General features: G+C 32.0%; 1 protein-coding gene across 1 annotated transcript; it reads left to right on the top strand.

Moving 5' to 3' along the window:
• Positions 1-2,355: 2,355 nt before the first annotated feature.
• Positions 2,356-12,002, top strand: LOC732595 (MADS-box protein). Its single transcript, NM_001250575.2, has 9 exons — positions 2,356-2,544; positions 2,913-3,157; positions 7,130-7,211; positions 7,387-7,448; positions 7,644-7,743; positions 7,892-7,933; positions 10,531-10,572; positions 10,680-10,852; positions 11,739-12,002. The coding sequence occupies exons 2-9, from the start codon at positions 2,931-2,933 to the stop codon at positions 11,740-11,742; spliced, it is 732 nt and encodes a 243-aa protein (NP_001237504.1). The 5' UTR covers positions 2,356-2,544; positions 2,913-2,930; the 3' UTR covers positions 11,743-12,002.
• The last annotated feature ends 4,815 nt before the right edge of the window (positions 12,003-16,817 follow it).

Below are 16,817 nucleotides of genomic sequence, written 5' to 3'. Positions count from 1 at the left end.
TATATTTCAGTATCTTGAGATTAGTCTCTAGATTCTATCCAAGAAAATCACGAGTTCAAGAAAGAAGAAAAAAGAGGCAGCGTGCATCGATGCTTGGGACTTTTGAGAGGTAATTTACGGTGGTTGACACTAAGCTCAGGGATAATCAATATATAATCATCCTTTAAAATTTGGATATTTTTTTATTTTGATCACCTAATTAAAAATGTTACTTTTAGTCCCTCAAATTTATTTTGGGAAACTAAGAACAATATTTTATGAATTTGATGAACTAATGCCTTTCTAACATCCTCCAACTCCATTTTCCTGATAGAGCCCTATTGAACTCCTCTAAATTTCTTACGCCACGCCCTCCTACTTTTTTGAAACAACATACTCTGTCCCATTTCACTCATGCTAGCTTTCTCTCTTCCCTATCCTCTCCCGATAAAAAAATTCTTTGAATGCATTTCATTTTATAAGCAATGCTTTTTGGCATTTAAAAAAGAGGTAAAAAAGAGAAAGAACAGATAATACGGATCATACCAAGTTGATAAGACAAACTCTATCATTCAAATGACTAGTATTTTTGTTTCCAACACGACAATTTTTTCTTCAGTTTTGTACCATTGGTTCTCACCTTGCTTCCTTTCTTAGTTTTGCACCTACTGAATTCCCAAATACATGAATGGAATTCACATTGCTCTGCAATTCAGCAAAGAGAGGCAAATCTCCTTGGAGTATCCTTGTCCGCTGTGACTCCTATCAGCTTGCTCTTGTAAAAATTGACTTTTAACCCTCAACTGAGCAAAAAATGATAAAGAATGATCTTTAATAATTAATTGTCAAGATAAAAACCTTTATATTCACAATACATACTTATTAAACATATTCGTTGAAAAAAATTGACTGAGGATTAGAGATGGAAAAGATTAAATATTAATTAGTTTTGAGGAATAAAATTACAGAAGTAGGATACAACTTGGTGTTTCCCTTCAGCAAAAAAGGTTTTTATTTGTATAAATAAAAACAGTTGATTAATCTTTTTTCACATTAAAATTATTTTCTAATTAACAATTAAATGTTAATTAATTTTGAGGAATAAAATTACTGAAGTAGGATACAATTTTTTCTAATTAAACCTTTTTCATATATATGACAAAAGAACGAATTGAAATTTCTTCTTCCTTATATTTAATTATACCAAGGCTTTCTAGTGTTGATTACCTTCCTAATAGATTACGAAACTGCAATACTAGTAATTTTTTTTTTTGTCAACCAATATCTGTCATTGAATTATTTCTAATTATTATATCAATGACTTGGTCTGGATGGTGCACCTGTGGACCAATTTTAATGAGGTCCAGTAAGTGCCCTAATCACTACCATTTGTTGGAAGGAAGCATTATTATTTCAAAATAAAAATATAATGATATCTTATTTAAGTTTATATTATTTATAATTTTAAATTGTTTATTTTAGTCTTTATAATTTCTCTGTTTTAATTTTTAATCTTTACAGAGAAAATTATAATTCTTAGTTCCTATACAGTTTTTTTAGCAGATTATCATCACTAATTTTTTTTATAGCGATTTCATCTACTATAACTTTGCTCTGGTGTTAACAATCATGACCCAAAATTATCTTTGGTGTAGGAACTCAAACTTACCATTTTCTCGAATAAAAACTATCACTTTAAATGAGAACAGCTACATAAATGAATAAATTTAGACATACATAGTTATTTATATTAGATAAATGATCAAATTATACTAGTATAATTTTGACAATTATTAGAATTATTATTATTTATTTTTCATCTTTTTATACACACATTATAAGAATATCAAGTGAGAAATAAAAATGTAAAAGGAACCAACCTCAACTTTGAAATTGAAATATATAGAATATTCAAAATAAAACAATTAAAAACATTATCATGACCAATATTAATTTTCTCATTTCATTTCTCTCTCAACTTTTTATTGTCTCATTTCTGCGTATAAAACTTTATATTCTCTCTCTATATATATAATTTTATTTTCCCTCTTTGACATTCAGTATATATTTCCCTTGCATCTTAGCCCAATGTCCTTTTCACCCCCATTAATATCGTTATCAGAACTTCGTCTCTCTCTCTCTCACATATGCCCTACTTTGTTCCTGAATTTTTCTTTTCTTTTCTTTTTTCTTTTAAATTTAATGGAGCTTAATTCTAATTGTTATTCCAGGTTTATCCTTCCTATTTGATTCATCTCCAATATATGCCACTAAACCAGTGGGGGTAGAGGGATAAAAAAATAATAAAAAAAGAAAAAAAAAGGACAAAGGAAAGTAAATAAAATATAAAGATGGCAGATGATGAATATAGTTTCTGATGCATAAACCACGATGGATGAAAGGTGGTTTTTCCACTTTATAAATACCCAATTCTTCAGCCACTTTGCTTTTATTTTCTGATATATCTCCTTCCTGTTCTGCTAAGTGGCAAAGAAAGAAAGAAAGAAAATTTCAAGGGCTGAAACATCTATCTTTAACTGTATTCTCCCTTTGTTTCCTCACCAGGTTAGTTTGCAAAACATTGAAACATCATTTCAAATCCATCCTCAGTGCTTCAACTCTTTCGGGTCAATCAAACCTTTTCCACTCTAACCCCAGATTTGGCAACACAAACTTTGCTAGATTGCACACTATAATATTACAAGCTAAAATGAAAATTTTGAACTAATGATGTATAAATGTTAGGCACTGAACCAGTCAGGTGTAATGAAATTCCAAGTTTTCTTTTCGTAATCTCCCTAATCAGACAAAACTAGTGGAAAAGACCAGAATTTGTTTATGATTTTTCACTCTTATAATATATATACATATGTAACATATATACTCCTTATTGTGTGAGTTAAATGAAATATTGATTATGGTTTTTTTTTCAGTTGATTCAGGTTGCAAACATGGCTTTTCCAGACCCATCCATGTCAGTTTCTCCACAGAGGAAGATGGGAAGGGGGAAGATTGAGATCAAGAGGATTGAGAACACTACCAATCGCCAAGTCACATTCTGCAAGCGCAGGAACGGCTTGCTCAAGAAAGCATATGAATTATCTGTGCTTTGTGATGCAGAGGTTGCTCTCATTGTTTTCTCTAGCCGTGGACGCCTCTATGAATATGCTAATAACAGGTATATACATATATATATGCTCAGCTTTATGAATCTTCTTCTTAATTTGTCTTCACATTTTCTTCCCTTCTCAGAACTCTTTTGAGCTTAATTTTGTGTTACCCCCCACCCAGTTTTTTGTTTTGTGAAGTTGATTAGAGAGATGATCAGTTTTGTTTCTCTTTGGGGACTTTTGGGTTTAGATTTTTGGCTTCTGTAAATAGATCTTTTGAAGGATTTGATCACAAAGAACAATCATTTTTGTGATGCAGTTGAGATAGAGGTTTTCCTTTTTTTTCTCTGTTTACTGCAACCAAGGATCACTTGTCTTTCTTTACTTCTATTTTGGCCTTTTCCTTCTATGAGCTTTTTTTCTGTTCTTTCTCTTCCCTTATATATGTGTGTGTATATATATATATATATATATATATATTTTCTGCTTATGATAATTTTCTTAGTTTTTGGTTTGTTGGATACATAGATCTGGTGCAATAGATAGAAATAGAAGCACTATTAAGGATTTGGGAAGTTATGCAGGTCTGTGAGATCAGCCACTTCCCTCAGCTCACCCTCCATTCTTGTTAATTTTCTGTTTCCTTTTTCCTCTTTCCCCTTTCATTATTCTCACCCTTCTCTCTCTTACACATCTATGGGGCTACGCTAAGAAGGCCTAAAGAAAAAGCTGTCATGCTTCAATTAGCCCAATCCTTCCATCTCCTTGGCACTTGCTTAATAACACGTCAGTTAGACATCAACAAGCACAGAACAATTTCATGAATTTTGTCAATATGTCAAATTGAAATAAATACACAAGAAAAAAAGAAGAAGTAATTTTAGGGTTTGTAAAAGGCCAACACTGGTTTATATCAGATTATGCACAAAAATCTCTTTTCTAAAGCATTGCAACCAAATCAGCTCACAAAGGCTCACACCCATGTTAAGATTTTCCAGTCCAAATACTTGAACCGAGGTTTTCCCCAAATCTCACTGGCACCCACGTGTGAGATCTAACCTTGGTCAAACATAACCCTAATTAGGGTTTTTTCTTTAGCAATAACATGAGTTGGATCACTTAAACAGGTGAAAGTAAGGGTTAAAAAACTCATCTTTTTTATTAATTGAAATTCCCAAGTGGCTAAAACAGTCTCAAAGTTCAAATTTGTTTAGTTGATTTTTCCCTCCTTTTAGGAAATGAGGTTTGGTGAATCTGGTTAGGATTTAAAGGACTAGTCTAGGATTTGTCTTGGTTGAAAGAATCTTTGGTCACGTCACACATGATTTTTCAGTTCTTGACCCTCTGACAAAAGAGTTTATGTCATGATTTACATTCTGGGCTCTCTTTTCCTCTTCCACCCTAACCCTAAGTTTTATCTTCTATAGTGGAAACACCCCTCTCTGGGAAAATTTTCTTTCTTTCCCTTGTTTTCCCTTCTCTCCTACTTATTCAAAGAGTAAAAATTCTTTTTACTTTGCACAGCACAAAAAGACAGTGAAAGAAGTGGTAGAAAAAAATAGTCCTAGAAAAAAATGTGGATATTTCAATGAGGCTGAGGGTATTAACCATTGTAAAATGGGTTACCCCCAAGTGGTAGAAAAAAATTGTCCTAGAAATGGTTGAACCAATCATATAGTAGGATACTGTGCCAGCGTAGCAGAGGCAGCCAATCAGTGGCTCGAGGAAATTAAGGTATCAGAGAGAAAATGATTTTCTTTTATATTTTTTTATAATAAAAGCTATAGATATTCAAAAGTTAGTAGTATTTTGTTATTTTAAGGTTTTATTTTTATCACATCTAATCGGATTTTGACCGGAATGACAGAGTAATGAGATCATTTGACGTTGCTTATAATGAGTTGCGTTTAAGGTTGAGTTAACTGAGAGAGTTGGATGATTTGACCCTCAACCAGAGGATTCTCTTTTCTGGTTAATCTCCAATGTTTCTATTTAATTTCATATTAAATTAAATACTTAGATGAGATTGACAAGACACGTTCACCACTACTTGCTCCTTCTTTCTATTTATGTGTCCAAAACATGAAAATAGGATTAGTCTTCTTTCCATTCAAACGGCATTTAAAGATGGAAGGACATATTTCATGCTTATGTAAGCACTGACGACTAACCGTCAAAAAATGGTGAAAGATAAAGTACAGTAAATGAAATTAATAAGGTACTTAAAGTTTACTTGTACATTTTGTATATAATGTAATGTATAATTTGTTTCCTCAGGTTCTCCTTGTAGTTTTGGTTTAATATACTCAGTTCAAGTCTTTCACCAAAGGTCGTTTAATTGTGAAAACACTCATCAATGATTTGAATTATTGTCCAGACTTTGACGACTTTAATTACATGTAAATAATCAAGAAATTAGTGTGACTTTGATTTATGATGAATTTTCCAAATCTTGAATTATACGACAACTGGATACATGATTATGTCGAATATTAATTAATTATACCTGGTTGATAATTTAGAAAAAATTGGCAGTTTTAAACTGACCTCATTCCCTAATTATGTTCAATACTGAGCAATATGCTTTTGCGAATTGGATTTTGGAAAGATGCTAGAGCAGACATACTGACCCCAGGACTTTACTTTTTTTTGTTTTGTTACAATTACATCTCTGATTCAGATATTACATAATTCTCCTGGATGTTTTAATAACTAATTACTAATCCAGTAATCCAATGGCTCTGAAAATAAGATGAAAATTTAAAATAATGAGATTTCCCTATGAAGTAGGCTTGAAATATAAAATTCTTATTTTGTTACCCTTTCTCTATCTGAAAAGGATTAATCTCAAGTTTCCAACGTTTTTTTCCCATAGGGTTATTGGTAATAAGTTACAATATTAACTACAACCGTATCCATATGCTATTTATAAGAGATAACCAACTGTTCCAAATCAGTAAGTTGATATTGAATTAGTTATAATAAATAAATGAAAATGCAACACTTTAACCCTATTTTTCTTTTATTTATGTTTTAAATAAATTCTATTCTAACTCTGACAACACAAAGGCATTGGTTAATGATCACATAGAACTTTAATTAATTGGACATTCCATTTCATTTTTCCTTTGATTCTTATAACATTAGTATTATTGCCCTAAGTTTGTGGGTTGAATTAAAGTAGCATATACATAATTAGGTTTCCTTTAAAACTCTATCTGTCTCTCTCTGTCTAATATATGTATATTGGCAGTAGGCATTCTCACTGATGTAGATAATTAAAAGGTTTAGTATGGACATTAGACAATAAGTTTAAGCAAGAGAAATTGAAAGGAAAATGAGAAAAATATGAACGCCTACCCCCATTTGGGGTGGATTGAGATGAGGGGAAGAGATAGATAAGAAGAAAAAGGAAAGGTAGAAAGATAAAGTAATAGGCTTGAGAAGTGATGTGATGAGAAAGGCAAAGAAAGGGAAAAGTTGAGATGAAAGTATGATAGAGAAGAGAGTAGATATATGAATATAATCATTTCAAGAAAACCTCAATGGAGCAGCTGATGCATGCTAGTAACTGATAATAGGCTATAGCTCATATCCAATGTGATGATTTTTGGCTTATACATAAGCTTGAGACATAAGAACTTACATAAGTTCATCTAACTTGTGATATGATATATATCTTAAGAAATGCAAATTTTATCAAATGATTTTTTTATCGATAAATATTAGTTGTTAATTATTAATTTTTTATTAGTGAAAAAAATCAAATACATAATCTTTTTTTTTTCTTACCACCATGTCAATCTTATAACTCTTAAATAGATTGTCTTGATCTTAAAGATTTTAGTAACATCAATATTATAAAAACCATTTTTTTGTTCATTTTTGTCGGTATGCTAATGAATTTAACAATTAATTGTTCTTTACATGATTCCTAGAATTGAGACAACTTACGAACCCTTTAATGAAATGCTTATCTATGTAGCTTGTTATTATACAAAAAGAACATGAATTTTCAATGACACTATAAATCATTGCAGTGTCAAAGCAACCATCGAGAGGTACAAAAAAGCAAGTTCAGATTCGTCTGGCGCTGGATCTGCTTCTGAGGCTAATGCTCAGGTATTGCTTGGTGCTTTCTTTTTTTTTTTTTTGGGGGGGGGGGGTAAAATATTGAATCTATCAACTTGGCATCTGTCAGTATCTTTTAGCACCTAATTAAATAATTATATACGTTGAAATTTTATCATGTAAACTAACATTTATAACTAAGCATGATTTAATATATATTTTCCAGTTTTACCAGCAAGAAGCAGATAAACTTCGTCAACAAATTAGTAACCTGCAGAATAACAACAGGCAAGTTGAATGTCTTTTTCATGCACTAGGACAAGAAAAGTCTCATTAACAAAAGAAATAAGTAAATGAAAAACCATGCAGGGTTCTCAATTTTGAAAAATTGTAAATTTTTTTTAAAAAATACAAACCATCTAGAGTTGTTTGCAATTGGCATTATTTCAGGATCCTTGATGAAAAAAATTAGTTAAATTGCAGGCAAATGATGGGTGATTCTTTGGGCTCTCTGACTGCCAAGGATCTCAAAAATCTGGAGACTAAATTAGAAAAAGGAATTAGTAGGATTCGTTCAAAAAAGGTATGTCTTGTAATGAACAAATTAATGTTTTCTATAACTTTTGAAAGGATAGATGATTTGATTTAGATTTATTAGCCTATAAAACCTGCATTTTTCTGACTTTGTGCTTCTCTTTTTGCTTGTGCTACTTTTCAAACATTAACATCAGAACGAGCTGCTATTTGCTGAAATTGAGTACATGCAAAAGAGGGTAAATATTTTTCCTTTATGTTTTTTAGAGTTATATTTGCATCTATTTGTCTTGTCGATCAGTAGCTGAAACTTGATTGGTCCTGAGTGAGTGGTTTTGAAAAGTGAATAATATATCAATTTAGCATGTGATTATAATGCTCTAAGTGGCTCAGCTTATTACAATTTAAGCATGTTGAATTCTACTGTGTTCCGTTCTGTTGGTTTGTTTGTTTCCTTTTGGTCATGTCTTTTGGTTTTTAAACTTAACCGTTCATGGGATTGCAAATATTGTGACTTTTATTTTTCAGTCTTATACACTGACCCAGAAATCCATTCAACAGCTTGGATTGCAAAGTATTCATTGATGAATAGTATAAACTTGATCCAAGCTGTTGAATAATACTAATGTGATTTTCTTCCTCAAAAACAAAAATATTAATGTGATTGTTCCATTTTTAGAGAAATGAAAAAGAACAAACTCATATTCCCACAAAGGGGAGAAAGGAAGGAACAAAATCTGACCTAAGCCAACTATATTTTAGTTTGATGTATCATACGATTTGACAGGAATCTAAATGTGAAGGTTTTGGGAATGATTTTATTCAGATGATCAATTATTTTAAGATCTTACTTTAACTTAGTACATAAAATCTCTTTCTTAAAGTCATCTATAAGACCTCACTCAGCTATCTTTTACATCATATAAAACTAAAGAAAAGTAGGAAACAGTTTTTCTTTTCTTTTCTGTAACGTGAATTGAAAATATATCTAGTTCTTAGATAAGTTTTTTTTTTAATCTTTAACATCTTAAAAATAATTCTAACTATTGCTATGGTTGAACCTAAGGTCACGTGATGATTATGAGAATTACAGAAAAAAGAAACACAAATAAAAATTATTGATGGAAGACATCATAAGACAATGTAGTTACCAAGACTACAGTAACCATACTGCTGTGAATGAAGTTATGATTAGAATTGCTGACATATATAATTGATAAGTACATTAGAAACATAGAACTTGAGTTTTTCACTCATTTCTTAACTTTTAAGGGCACCTAGAATGCAATGATATGTTGTTGTCAGGTGTGTAGAGGGACAAATTAGATTCTAACAAAATATTTATAGTTGTGTGTGTGTATTTTTTTTTTTTTTTTGAGCCTTATTAAATTTGAATAGGCATGCAGTTCCCTTCAGTCAATTTTGTAAGCAAGCATCTAATTTGGTGTAATATTGTGAACAAAAAGCATGTACTCTCTTCCATATTTGCCTTTACCTCACGTTTGCCACCTCTTTTGAATCAGATAAGTAATATTATTCTGAAAAAAAATAATGTCTGTCATTTTCGCATTTATCTCGGATTTGTTATCTCTTCTGTCTTCCAAAGTACAATACTGTTGAAAATTTAAACTTGATACATTTAATTAATTAATTAATTAGTATTTATGTTGATATGTTCATATATTTGTAATAAGAATCTATCTATGTTTATATTTAAGTACTAGATGCAATTCAATATTTTGGTTAAGTTCATTGTATTAGTATGTGAAAGGGTGCCTTGTGCATCTATGAATAGCCTCATACTATTCTAAGTCACAAAATTAAATCAAATGAATTATTAAGAGAGTTTGAGTGTCTTTTTTTTTTCTGGTTTTCTTCAAAGAGTAAGTTTAAATAAAATTCTTGATAAATAGAAGAAAAAAATAATTAATTAATAAGGTAATGAATCAAATTTATCTTAGAAATTAAACCAATTTATACATCTCAATTTATTCACAAGCTCATTCTTTTATCATTTTCGTAAGATGCATAACCTAATTTTAATTTATAGATGAAATTTGATTCATTTTTACTTCCTTTTCCTTATTAATCTTATTTTTTCTCTTATAAGTATTTGATGAGAAGTTATGCAAATTGACTCCAAATCTGTTTTCTCCCATCACTTTTTCTTTGCTTTTATTGCTGGTGTCATTTGAAAAGACTTGTTTGTTCTTCTTGCACAGTACCAAGAAATAATAATATAATACTATTTTGTTTGAGCTGTGAAAACACATACATTACCTTTCTCAATTTTGGCATGCACAGAAGAAGCAATTAATTTTTTTTTTCATTACTCAAGTTTTAAAAAGGGTGTACGTGTTTGTAGTATGGTATAGCCGCATTCATGATGAAGTTAGAAGAGAATAACCTATTAACAAACTCAAGTATGAAAACAGAATCCAAGTTGATGTGTTTGAGTCCTATATAGATCCTAGATTGTTGGAAGGGATGAGAACAAATGGAAGGAAAGGAAAGGAAAGAAATAATTTTGAGGCATAGGTTTTTGTTTGCCTTTCTCTTAAGCAAAACTACCTAACAAGGAAGATAAAATCAAGTCTTTCCGTGGCTTTTCCTTTCTCTCATTCCCTTACAATAAAATATTTTGTTGGAACTTTGGAAGTCTCTAGAATTCCCATATAGGTCTTCACAACAATAACCTAGATGCTTTGGTTTATTTCACAACAAACTCAAATGATAGGACTATTGGCAATGCCCTAACTTCTTACCATGCCCCCAAAAATAGTTTTCACTACTTGGTGTGGCTTTCAAAGTATCATAACTAAAATTGACATTGCAGGAGATAGACTTGCACAACAACAACCAGCTTCTTCGAGCAAAGGTTTGTTTCTATCTCTTTCTGTCCTTTTTCTATGTGCATTAATTTTTTGGTTGTATATTATTATGTTTATTTAATAACTATGCATGCTTTTGTTGATGGGGGTGTAGATAGCTGAAAGTGAGAGGAACCACCATAACATGGCTGTGTTGCCTGGAGGCTCAAACTATGACTCTATGCAGTCTTCTCAGCAACAATTTGACTCTCGTGGCTACTTCCAAGTCACTGGATTACAACCCAATAATCAGTATGCACGGCAAGATCAGATGTCCCTTCAATTAGTGTAAGTTTTTCCCTGACCAATTTCACACCCAATAATTCATAGTTGTTTCCCCTCTAATTAACCTTAATTTTTTATTACCTATAAACAAAATGCATATAGCTTATATGTTGTTCTTCTCGTGACAAAGGGTGACGATGGGGAGTGATTGTGTGAGCCTCCAATAAATTGGTTTTATGCATTGGTACTAATTTGTCTCATCAGTTTGGACAATAAAAATTTGCCCTACTTTCAGTTTAAAGATGTGTTTGAAATAATTTAATTTGAGACTAAAATAATGTTTATATAAATCTTTAAGAAAAACAATTACTTTTCAAAATAAGTTGTTGGCATATATATTAGTTTTTAAGTAACATTATCACAAACATGCTTTTTGTTTGTTTAATGAAAAAAGACAAATCAACATGTAATTGTTTTATTATTTAAATAATAAATTAAAAAAGGAAAAAATAGTGAAGTGGCAGAAATCAGGTGGCATTGTTAAATGTAATTTTCGTAAAACATTGTTTTTTGCTATTTAGATTTTTTCAATTATTAATTGTTCCACATGCAAACAAGTCAAATACAATTGTAAGTTCACCAAATGTTCATAGAAATGCAAATTGAAGATAGAAACATTTAGAATTAAATGATCCGAGAAAGAAATTCTGGTTTATACATTAATGGAGCAAAGAAGAAAATAACATGATTATTTGATTAATAAGTTTCTGTTAGTTTAACTGTATATTTTTCAAAAGAGAAATAGGTCATGATTCAGTTGGATTCTTTGTGTACATATGTCTATATTCCATTTCTACCTACTGACTGATTTTATGGACATCTAATTCACTATGTTTATACTAAGCAAACAAACTACTGATCTAACAAGAGATTTTTTTTTTCTTTGCAGATGATGTGTTTAGTATTGAGATTTGAGATGTTCTGCTACTTGTAGTTTGCCTTCTAGTATGATAGCAGATGAATGCTAAGGGTAATGTAAGTAGAACCATTTGTAGGGGATTTAAGCATATATCCCCTCAGTACTATATATATGTAATGGCTTTGTAGACTTTCTTAAGACTATCCTGTATCTATTGTGAAACGCTCTGAGATGTTAGTATTTGTGTCCTAATTAATAGTATGAAGAAGAAACCTAGCTTGGCATGTTTTTCAACTTTTGTTCCCTTTGTATATCATAGGCTTGCACATCTATTCATGAATTTTATTTCTCAACCAAACAACAATAATAGGCAAAAATACCTCTTAATTCACAATTAAAACTCTTGGTCTTGTACTTTCAAGCTGTTAATATTCTGGAGAACGATAACGTCATAATAGGCCAGTCCCAACTTATAATTCCCCGGGCCAGTTTACAGGAACTGTTAAGCATAAAATTTTCTATGCTTGGCATCTAACTGAAACTCATGGTCATGATATTTAATTTCTGGCGTAAATTTGCAATTTTAATATACACAAACTCAACTATATTAGATATCAAGTTTGAAACCAATGATCATAATTCAGGATAGTGGTAACCAAAGCGTGCAAAGGGTTATCATTACTAGTGTTGACTGTATTGTAGTTCATACTTGTGAGGTATCAACTAAGGATCTAATGAAGATAAACCGTGTTATATATAAAAAAAAAAAATTGGAGACAAACCAAAATGTATTATATAAATGGAAAAGGTCCTCCTCTACATTCTACAACTACAGTTAGTTCCCCTTCCCCCAAATCGCTGACCTCACAATTAATTCATTCATTTAACTGATAATATTTCAATACTAACTCTGATTTAACCTAAATAACCTCTCATATCATGAGCCAATCCTCACATTCTATTCATTTCGTTTTCTTTTATTTATTTTGAGATGGAAAAAAAGAGATAAGATTTTTAAGATGAATCTGGTCCTTATTTAATACTAAGCATCCGCATAAATTCAGCAGGTTGATCACGCCCTCATAGTCTACTGCATTATTTGAAAAGATCAAGGTTCAAGTCCTTGTACATCAAAACTAAATAAAGAAACAACAAAAATTATGACAGGAACACAGAAGCTGCATCACATTCTAAACAACACACAAACAAATAAAAGATACTAGGAAAGGTATTAGAAATTAGAAATTTGAGAAATATAAGCAACTAAGAATATTCATTGAGTACAATGACAAAGACATGACAGCCAGCAATTGGCCTTAATATAGCTAGGCTAAGTAATTAATCAGTCAGCAATTCATCCGAGTCTCCATTTGGTCAAGCTTGGATGCATGCCAGTCACCTTCTTTATAAGCTCCTGAACAACTGGGATACATGTTGAATCACCACAAGCATCATGTCTAAATGTATCTTGACTCCGAAACACAGTTCATACAAGTATATTACCATACTTGACTAGTTTGTTCAGCTTCAGAAGAAGCATCAAAATCATATATTTGTCATCCACTCAAACTCAGGACATTTCAAATTTATCAGTAGTAATCATTACCTGTCAAGAAGATCTGAACACAATACCTCAAATTTAGTCACTGTGAGGGTTTGTATATATGAATATGCTTGGGGGGCCATCTGCTGGTACAGTTATGAATGCCTAACTGAAAACATAAGCATTAAGTAGCATATGCAGCCTACTAACAGGCCTCCCTCCAATTCGGAACCTTAAAGCTAAGGACTTGGTGATCCCGGACAACACTTTCTTCTACTGTTGTCCTGAGGTGGATCAAGTGTTTAGCCTCTGCCCTATCAACAGTGTTCCGTAATGGGGAAGGCTGTTAAGAATATGCATATTTGGGCTCTTGAAGAAGCCATGCATGTGTTTCTGTAAGGAAGGAGCGGTTTTGTTTGGGGAGAGGAAGATTGATTTCTGGGTGAGCCAATAAGAGTGACTAATTAACTGTTGCTAGCCCATACTGGGATTTGCATTTGCTCAATATGTCTATAATAATGGTCTGAGAAAAGAAGAAAAGGGGGTTTCCTAGGCTCAATGAGGAGAGAGGGAACAATAAATTGAAGATTGAAGTGAGTGACTGAGTGAGGTAAATGGTGGCAGAGACAATGTACGATAATTAAGGTAGCCAATGGGAGAGTTCTGAGTATTTATTTGGTCTCTTCCTTGCAGTGGGAAGCGTAAATCAGAAGCTAACAGACTCTTATGTTGGTCCATCGAGGTGGATATTTCAATGAGTCTGAGGGTATTAACCATTGTCAAAAGGTTCTTCCCAAGTGGCTGAGAAAAATAGCCCTAGAAATAGTTGAACCAATCATGTAGTGGGATTCTGTGCCAGCGTGGCAGTGGCAGCCAATCAGTGGCTCGAGGAAATTAAGGTACCAAGAGAAAATTCTTATCCTTTTATTTTATAAGGAATTGTTTGGTTGTGAGGAAGGAAGGGGAGATGAGATGAAAAAAGAGAATAGGTGAGAAGAGAAAAAAAAAATATACAAGAAATAGGAGAGAAATAAATATAATTAATAATTTAGTTGAAGAATGAATTTATTTTAATTAAAGTTAGTTAATAAATAATAAAAATATTAAAAATTTGTCCTTTTTTTTTCCCTCCCCTCCGTTCCCTTCTCTACATCAACTTAAAAAAGAAAAAAAAAACTGCTTATTGCTTCTTCAACGTTGTGGACCGCGGCAGAGCTAGGCATTATCACTTATCCATTACTTTCAGACAACATTAGTTCCATTTGCTCATCAACAAGATAAACAAAAAATTAAATGAAAAAACACAACAATAGAAAAGCGAGAGAACAATGATAGAGGAATCTGAAGGGTGAGTCACCGTCGACTACAAAGAACGGTGTTGAAGAAACTGGCCACACCCTCCACGCAAACACGTCATCAGAGTCACCGTCGACAGATGGAAGGTCGTCGGCGTGGTGGTGGTGGGAATCGCCGGCAAACTTAGAGTGAGCTACCAAAGAGGGTGACGAGAAAAAGCAAAGAAGGGTTTCTATCTTCCTCGAGACTGAGGGCAAAATTAGAAAATGAGATGCACAATCACAATTTCTCTTCATATGTGGGTCTCACTCTTTTTTTTTTTTTCCTTTTTTGAGAAATTCTGCACAAACCAGTGCAACCAAATCACTTCAATATTCCTAATTCTTTGCTCTCTCTTTCTTTTTCCCCTTTTTTTCCACCTCTAACTGATTTAGGTGCAACCAAACTAACCCTAAAGGTTATAGATATTTCAAAGTTATTATTTTGTTATTTTTATCACATCTAATCAGATTTTGACCGGAATAACATACTAATGAGATCATTTGACGTCGCTTGCATTTAAGGTTTAGTTAACCGAGAGAGTTGGATGATTTAACCTAAGAAACACAGATTGGGACATGGGACCTATAATAAAAACATGGGACACGGGAATAGGTCAAACACGCTCTCTCTCTCTCACACACATATGATAATTTAAGAAAAAATATTAACTACTATCAACAGATATGTTATATGTCTAACAAAAAGAGAAAAGAGATTTTATATTATGAAACACAAAAATAAAACATAAAAAAAAAAGAAACTCAAAATTTTATATTATGAAACAAGAAAAATAAAACATAAAAAAGAAAAAGAAACTCATAATTTTATATATTTTATAGATTTAATATACTCATAATTTATATACCTTGGTAATACTCAAAGATTGAAAACAACTTTATATCCTGACATTATATTTGGATCCTATTATTCAGCTTTGCATTTCAAAAAAAATATTAGAATCCTATTATAAAATTTATATAAAAAATAAAACAAACAAAAAGCAATACCAGCAATATACTCTTGTTTAACATTTTTGTTTTTATTGACTAATTTTGATGTGAATTCAGTGTAAAATTCAATATAAAATACCATGTGAAATGTGAAAAATTCAATGTAAAAAGTAATATACCAGCAATATATCATGTGAAATGTGTGTACTAGGCAGAAGAAAAAAAGAGAAACATGGGAGCAAATTAGAAAAGAGAAACAGGGGAGCAAGCTACCTGTGTGGGATGATGGAGGTGACGGGGTGAGGCAACAGAGGCGTTTGGTTCACTTGCGGAAAACGTGAAGGAGTAGAAAAGGTGCATGAGAATGAGAGTTGATTTGTATTTGGTAAGCTTTTTTTTTTAATAAATAATAAAAATAGGTGGCGTGTCCGCATCCGGATGATGACCCATGTCTGATGATCCAACTATGTCCCGTGACCACAAACACAATTGACACCTCGTTACATTCGGGTTCGTGTCTAGTGCAATTCCTACGCGGGACACACCATTGCGCGGCCATGTCCGTCCTTCTTAGGATTTGACCCTCAACCAGATCCAGGACTCCTTTCTGGCTAATCTCCAATGTTCTATGTTTAATTTCATAATCTTATTTGATTTAATTTATAATTTTCTTCGTTAGCTCTACTGAATATTTTTCAAAACAGAAATTGAGTTTTTGATGATTTAAGAATTAGTTGACTTAGTAAATTCGTGTCTTTTTATATTTACTTGGATGTCATGATATGGCCGTATTTTTTACGTACACATGTCTATACTCCATTCCTACATACTGACTGAATTTATGAACATTTGATTCTCTACGATTATGCATAAATAAACTACTTAATCTAACTATTGGTGTTGCACTTGCAACTTTTTAATATTCTGGAGTCCGATTAACCTTAAGGTAGACCAGTCCTAAGTCCTAACTTCCCCGGGCTAGTTTATAGGAATTCTCAAGCATAAAATTTGGTATGCTTGGGCATCTAACTGAAAACTCATGGTCATGGATCATGATGCTTAATTTCTGGCATGAATCTGCCATTGCAAGATACACATTGTTCCTTTCGGAAAACACATCATACTCAGCTATATTTGAAATCAAGTTTGAAACAATTGAGGCAATGACCATTATTCAGGATAACAGTGTGCCGAGGCAAAATATCATTACTAGCTAGTGTTGTAGTTCATATTTGTGAGGTATCAACTGAAGCATCTATTGAAGATAAACCAAAAGGT

This window comes from Glycine max, chromosome 13 (assembly GCF_000004515.6).
Source record: "Glycine max cultivar Williams 82 chromosome 13, Glycine_max_v4.0, whole genome shotgun sequence".
Classification (NCBI taxonomy): Eukaryota; Viridiplantae; Streptophyta; class Magnoliopsida; order Fabales; family Fabaceae; genus Glycine; species Glycine max.
This window is presented reverse-complemented; position numbering and strand designations above follow the sequence as displayed.

Coding starts and splice junctions, on each gene's coding strand:
- LOC732595 (NM_001250575.2), top strand. CDS start 2,931: ATGGCTTTTCCAGACCCATCCATGTCAGTTTCTCCACAGAGGAAGATG. Junction 3,158..7,129: donor TATGAATATGCTAATAACAG/GTATATACATAT, acceptor AAATCATTGCAG/TGTCAAAGCAACCATCGAGA. Junction 7,212..7,386: donor CTTCTGAGGCTAATGCTCAG/GTATTGCTTGGT, acceptor TATATTTTCCAG/TTTTACCAGCAAGAAGCAGA.